The sequence below is a fragment of the Carlito syrichta genome, unplaced genomic scaffold (genome assembly GCF_000164805.1).
Source record: "Carlito syrichta isolate Samal-C Ts95f unplaced genomic scaffold, Tarsius_syrichta-2.0.1 Scaffold92694, whole genome shotgun sequence".
In the NCBI taxonomy this organism is placed as follows: Eukaryota; Metazoa; Chordata; class Mammalia; order Primates; family Tarsiidae; genus Carlito; species Carlito syrichta.
In genome coordinates, this window is record NW_007036790.1 from 60,471 (window position 1) to 66,498 (window position 6,028).

General features: G+C 52.0%; 1 protein-coding gene across 1 annotated transcript in view; it reads right to left on the reverse strand.

Annotated features, from left to right (window-relative positions):
* C3 (complement C3) overlaps nt 1-6,028 on the reverse strand; it is a gene marked incomplete at its 5' end in the record, with an annotated part of 40,697 nt that overhangs the window by 26,849 nt on the left and 7,820 nt on the right. Inside the window, 4 exons of the mRNA XM_008060788.2 lie at nt 4,040-4,169; nt 4,779-4,937; nt 5,054-5,260; nt 5,368-5,571. Coding sequence (XP_008058979.1) covers nt 4,040-4,169; nt 4,779-4,937; nt 5,054-5,260; nt 5,368-5,571 — 700 coding nt within the window. The remainder of the gene's footprint in view (nt 1-4,039; nt 4,170-4,778; nt 4,938-5,053; nt 5,261-5,367; nt 5,572-6,028) is intronic.

Genomic DNA, 6,028 nt, shown 5'->3' on the forward strand with positions numbered 1-6,028 from the left:
AAATTAGCTGGGCGTGGTAGCGCATGCCTGTAATTCTGGTTACTTGGAAGGTGAGGCGGAAGGATTGCCGGAGCCCAGCAGGTGGAGGCTGCGGTGGCCGGGAGCGGCCACTGCACTCCAGTCTGGGCGACAGAGTGAGACTCCAACTCAAAAAAAAAAAAAAAAAGAGCCTATATGGCAAATAATTATTCTTGCTGCACTTAATGCAAATAAGCTATACATAATGAGTCTAAAACTTATTTTGCAAATTAGATCTACTATGGTTTGTCTTTAATAGAAATGGAGGACTGGAGAGAGAAAAGAAACAACCATATACCTGTCTTTAAATTCTCTTGTTCATTATTTTAATTTTTTATTATTTTCTACAAATTAGACAGCATCCTGAAGTCTTTCCCAGCTACCTGTCTCCGGTTTAATGTTCTCAAATTTTTCTTTATATTTCCTGACACTAGAAATTAAACTGAAGTTTTCTTAAGACTCTATAAACTAAAACAAACTCTGTGCCTGCCTGCTAATAAATGCACTTCACAAAAAAGTTTACTTAAATGCTCAGTTTCAACTACAGTCCAGAAGAATCTGTCAGATTGCCACTGCAATCAGAGGACGCAGCAAAAACTCTAAAAGCAGGCTGGATGCAGTGGATCACACCTGAAATCTCATTACTGAAATCTCACACCTGAAATCTCAGTACAAGGCAGGAGGATCGCTTAAGCCCAGGAGTTCAAGACCAACCTAAGCAAAATAGTGAGACCTCATCTCTATATAGAAACAAACAAACAAAAAAATTAGCCAGGCATGGTGGCACCTGTAGTCCCAGCTACTCAGGAGGCTGAGGCAGGAGGATTGCTTGAGCCCAGGGGGTTGAGGCTACAGTAAACTCTGATTGTGCCACTGTACTCCAGCCTGGGCGATAGTGAGACCCCCAACACACACAAGAAAAAAAGAAGAAAGAGGAAGGAGGGGGAAGGAGCGGGAGGAGGAGGAGGAGGAGGAGGAGGAGGAGGAGAAAAGAAAAGAAAAGACAAAAGAAAGAAACTCTAAAAAGTGTTTATAGGCTACTCCAGACATTCACCTTTGTTGTTCTTCCATCTCCATGAAAACATCTCTTATTACAGATCTCTGTGTTGACAGCATCCTTTTTTTTTTTTTTTTTTTGAGTCGGAGTCTCACTCTGTCGCCCAGGCTGGAGTGCAGTGGCCGCTCCCAGCCACCGCAGCCTCGACCCACTGGGCTCCGGTGATCCTTCCGCCTCAGCCTTCCGAGTAGCTGGAACTACAGGCACACACTACCAGCCCGGCTAATTTTTGATTTATTGTAGAGATGAGGTCACGCCAAGTTGCCCGGGCGGGTCTCGAACCCGCGGGCTCAGGCAATCCACTCACCTCAGCCTCCCAAAGTGCTGGGATTACAGGCTGAGCCACCGAGCTGGGCTGACAGCATCTATAGAAAACCGGCCCACCTGCAATACCGCCTTGGAAACTGAGATGCAGCTATCTAATACGACCAGTACTCCTGAAATACTTTCCCTTGTCATCCTTTGCTACTCAGCTTTTAACTCTATTATTCTCTTTCACAGCCACCAACTTAGCTTGTAATATGTGAAACTTCTGGGGACTTGCTACACTCATGTACATGTTACTGGACAAGTCAAAGGAGAGGAAAGAACATTTATGATAAAGCCAGGTGGTTCCATGGTTTTGGAAAATGAACCCCCCTTCCCCACTGAATCCATTTAGGACACCGTCAAGAACTCTATGCTTTCTTTTGCTTGTTTATTCCTCTTGTTGACCCTACTTTAACTATTATAAGCTTGCTGGTTTTAAGTTCATGTCTCTAACTGCCTAAAGTTGTTTCTTCCAAAATCAAGCAATTTCATGCCCACAAGATGATCATGCAAGGATTCCGATTGATGCCTGCCATCAATGCTGCCCCTGAAATCAACCTGGATGCCTTAGATCAGAGAGGGAGAGATTTTTCGATCCCTGGCTAGGCGGGACTATATCCTTTGTCAGCTTTGAAGAAGTTACAGAAGATGGACTTAGCTGGGTGCAGTGGTTCACATATATCATCCCAGCACTTTGAGAGGCTGAGGCGAGAGAATTGCCTGAGCAATTCGAGACCAGCCTGGACCACATGGCAAGACCTCGTCTCTACAATAAATCATAAAAAATCAGCTGGACATGGTGGTGCATGCCTTTAGTTCTAGTTCCTTGGAAGGTTGAGGTGGAAGGATCACCTGAGCCCAGCAGATCAAGGCTGCGGTGGCTGTGAGTGTGCCACTGCACTCCAGCCTGGGTGACAGAGTGAGATTCAGACTCAAAAAAAAAAAAAAAAAAAAGATGAACTTTCCTCCCTCTGTACCCTCTATGATTATGGGATAAAAAATCTCTAAGGGGGAGGTTGAGGCAGGTTAGCCATAGATAGGTAAGTTTCAGGTCTAAATTAAAATAGAGTAAGAAGTGTTCAGATAATCTTTCTTATCAGTAAATCACCTTCATCCTAGACCAACCGGGCATATCAGACCAGACCACCTTGTGGGCCGGAATGTGGAACTACCAGTGCAGTAAATCACAGAAACAATAGGGAATGACACAAACCACAGACATGATGTTCTAAGAAAAACCCAAAGCTAGTTAGTCAGTAACTTCCATTATGTAGCCAGGCGCAGTGGCTCACACCTGTCATTCCAGCACTTTAGGAGGCCGAGGGAAGAGGATTGCCTGAGCCCAGGGGTTCGAGACCAGCCTGGGCAAATTGGTGAGACCTTGTCTCTATGGTAAATCAAAAGTTAGCCAAGCTTGGTGGTGCATGCCTATAATTCCAGCTACTTGGAAGGCTGAGACAGAAGGATCACCTGAGCCCAGCAGGTCAGGGCTGCGGGGCCGTGAGCATGCCACTGCACTCCAGTCTGGGTGACAGAGTGAGACTCTGACTTAAAAACAAAACCCTTCCATTATATAGAGGGTCCTTGTGACCTTAGAAGGTTGAGAGATGGTCATCAAAACTCATGACCAGATCCCTGCAGCCCACTGCGCTTAACTCATGGTTTGCTTAATCATCTTTGTGAAGTTATCTAAAGCTTCTTGTCAAAAAGAAACATGGCCGGGCTCAGTGGCTCAGTGGCTCAGCCTGTAATCCCAGCACTTTGGGAGGCCGAGGCGAGTGGATTGCCTGAGCCCGCGGGCTCGAGATCCGCCTGGGCAACTTGGTGAGGCCTCATATCTACAATAAATCAAAAATTAGCCGGGCGTGGTAGCGCGCGCCTGTAGTTCCGGCTACTTGGAAGGCTGAGATGGAAGGGTCGTCAGAGCCCAGCAGGTCGACGCTGGGGTGGCTGTGAGTGTGGCACTGCACTCCAGTCTGGGCAATGGAGTGAGACTCCGACTCAAAAAAAAAAAAAAGGACAAACAGGTGCCCTTTCTCTTAAGTAGCCCATGCTTTCCTTGAACTTGTCTTTCACTTTCATTTTTCTTTTTTTTTTTTTGAGTTGGTGTCTCACTCTATCACCCAGGCTGGAGTGCAGTGGCACACTCACAGCCGCCCCAGCCTCGACCTGCTGGACTCAGGCGATCCTTCCACCTCAGCCTTCCAAGTGGCTGGAACTACAGGTGCGCACCACCGCACACGGCTCATTTTTTGATTTACTGTAGAGAGGAGGTCTCACCAAGTTGCCCAGGCTGGTCTTGAAACCCGGGTCTCAGGCAATCCTCTCGCCTCGGCCTCCCAAAGTGCCGGGATTGCAGGTTTGAGCCACTGCTCTCGGCACCTTTTACTTTCTAATAAATTCTCTCTTAAACTAGACTTTGGATTTGCTCTGAAATTCTGTTCTCTGGCAAAATCAAGAATCCAAGGAGCCTCTACATCACACCCACCTGCCATCAACCACACTAGTGAACTAGGGGTGTGAACGCTCCCATTTGACGGATGAGGAACCCGAGGCGGGGAGAGAAGTGATTTTCAAGGATAGGGGTGGTGGAGGTGAGGCCTGAGAGGTGGGGATGTTGGCTGTCCCTGCACCGGTTCCTGGCCACGTCCTCACCTGCTCTATCTGTGGTCTGAAGGTCTTTGCTGGTCTTGAAGGCCAGTCCTGCGTCTTCAAAGACACCGGCGTAGTCCTTCCCACTGCCCGGGGTACAGCCGATGTCAGCCTTCTCCACCACGTCCCAGATCTGCATAACGGGGGAGACAAGAATGGAGGCTCCAGACCGGGAGTACCTCCCTCATTTCTTCTCAAACACCTGCCCCATCCTCACCTCCCTTCATTCCTTTCTTTCGAGTCGGGGTCTCACTCTGTTGCCCAGGCTGGAGTGCAATGGCACGGTCATAGCTCACTGCAGCCTCCACCTCCTGGGCTCAGGTGATCCTCCCTCCTCGGCCTCCTGAGTAGCTGGGACTCCAGGTCCACATCACCACGCCCAGATAATTTTTTGACTTTTTGTAGAGACGAGGTCCCGCTACGTTGCCCGGGCTAGTCTGGAACTTCCGGGCTCAAGTGATCTTCCCACTTTGGCTTCTCAAAGCGCTGGGATTACAGGTGCGAGCCACCACGGCTGGTCTCCATTCCTAACCCTGTCTCCACTCCCCCTCCGGTCCCATCTGCCTTCCCAGGCCATCTCCAGCCTCTGCCTCTCACCTCCGGGGACTCCCAAGGACACTGCCCTTGGTCTCTCAGAGACAAGGTGCCACGTCGAACCTTTTATCCTCACGACCGTCCCCATCCCAAACCCGAGTCCATGCAGCCCATTCATCCCCCCCTCGGCCGGGGAGCAGGTGCAAACCTTGCTCTGGGTCAGCTTGTTCTTCTTATTCAGCACAAACACGCCCTTGTCCACGGCTACCAGCCCCACGCGGGCCCCGTGGTCACCCTCGATCTTGAGGCTCATCTGCTGCCCGGGCAGAGGGTTCCGCTCGTCATTGGAACCCCTCTTCACCACCAGCTGTGGAGGGCAGAGACGCGGAAGGAGGGTCAGCCCTGCGGAGGGGCTGAGCTGGTGGGAGGAGGGGGAGTGGAGACAGTGGACAGGAGGGGGGAGCGCCACGGGCCTGTGCCTACCTTACCCACGCAGGAGTCCACCACGTCCACCCACACCGAGTCGGCCGCCACCTCCCACTGGCCGCCGGCGCCCTCCAGCGTGTAGTAAGCCACCAGGCGGAAGGAGGGAATGAAGTCGGCCGTGATGGTCAGAGGCATCACCACCAGGTTCTGGTCGGGGTCTCGCTTCTGGCGGCCGGTCTGCAGCAGCTTGTTCTTGTTCATGATCTGGGGGGACGGGCCCGCGTGAGGCTCGGGAGGGCGCGGGGAGGGGGCTCGGGCTTGGGGGATGACCAGAGGGGCTGAGGCTCGCGGGGGGTGGGGTGGCCACAGACCAGGTAGGTGTAGTAGGGAATCTTGGCCTCCTTGCCCGGGTCCGTCCGCAGGTGGAAGTTGACATTGATGGAGTCCCCCGGCTTGAGCTCGGCCCGGGGCACCGAGAGGTGCAGGTAGTTCTTGCCCACGGACTTGTAGGGCTGGGCCCGCAGGGTGCTGGAGGCCTGCTCCGCGTCCGAGATGCCAGGAGCCTTCGTGCGCACCTGGTGGGAGGACGGATGCCAGCGGGTCCCCAAAGATGCCCACGCCCTGGTCCCCAGGCCCGGGGCTAGGTCGCCTTTGGGGACAGGGACATGGCAGGTGGGGTTCAGGTAGGATCTTGAGATGGGACCGTTTTCCTGGAGGGTCTAGGTGGGCCCAGTGGTAAGGGTCTTGGTAACGGGAGGGGAGCAGAGAAAGAGGCTGCCCTGCTGGCTTTCAAGATGGAGAAGGGGCCCAGCATGGTGGCTCCCGCCTGTAATCTCAGCACTTTGGGAGACCAAGGCAGGAGGATTGCTTGAGCCCAGGAGTTCCAGACCAGCCTGGAAAATATTCTGAGACCCTGTATCTACAAAAAAGTTTAAAATAAGCAAATAAAAACCAGGCTCGGTGGCTCAGCCTGTAATCCCGTGCCTTTGGGAGGCTGAGGTGAGTAGATTGCCTGAACCCGCGGGTTCGAGA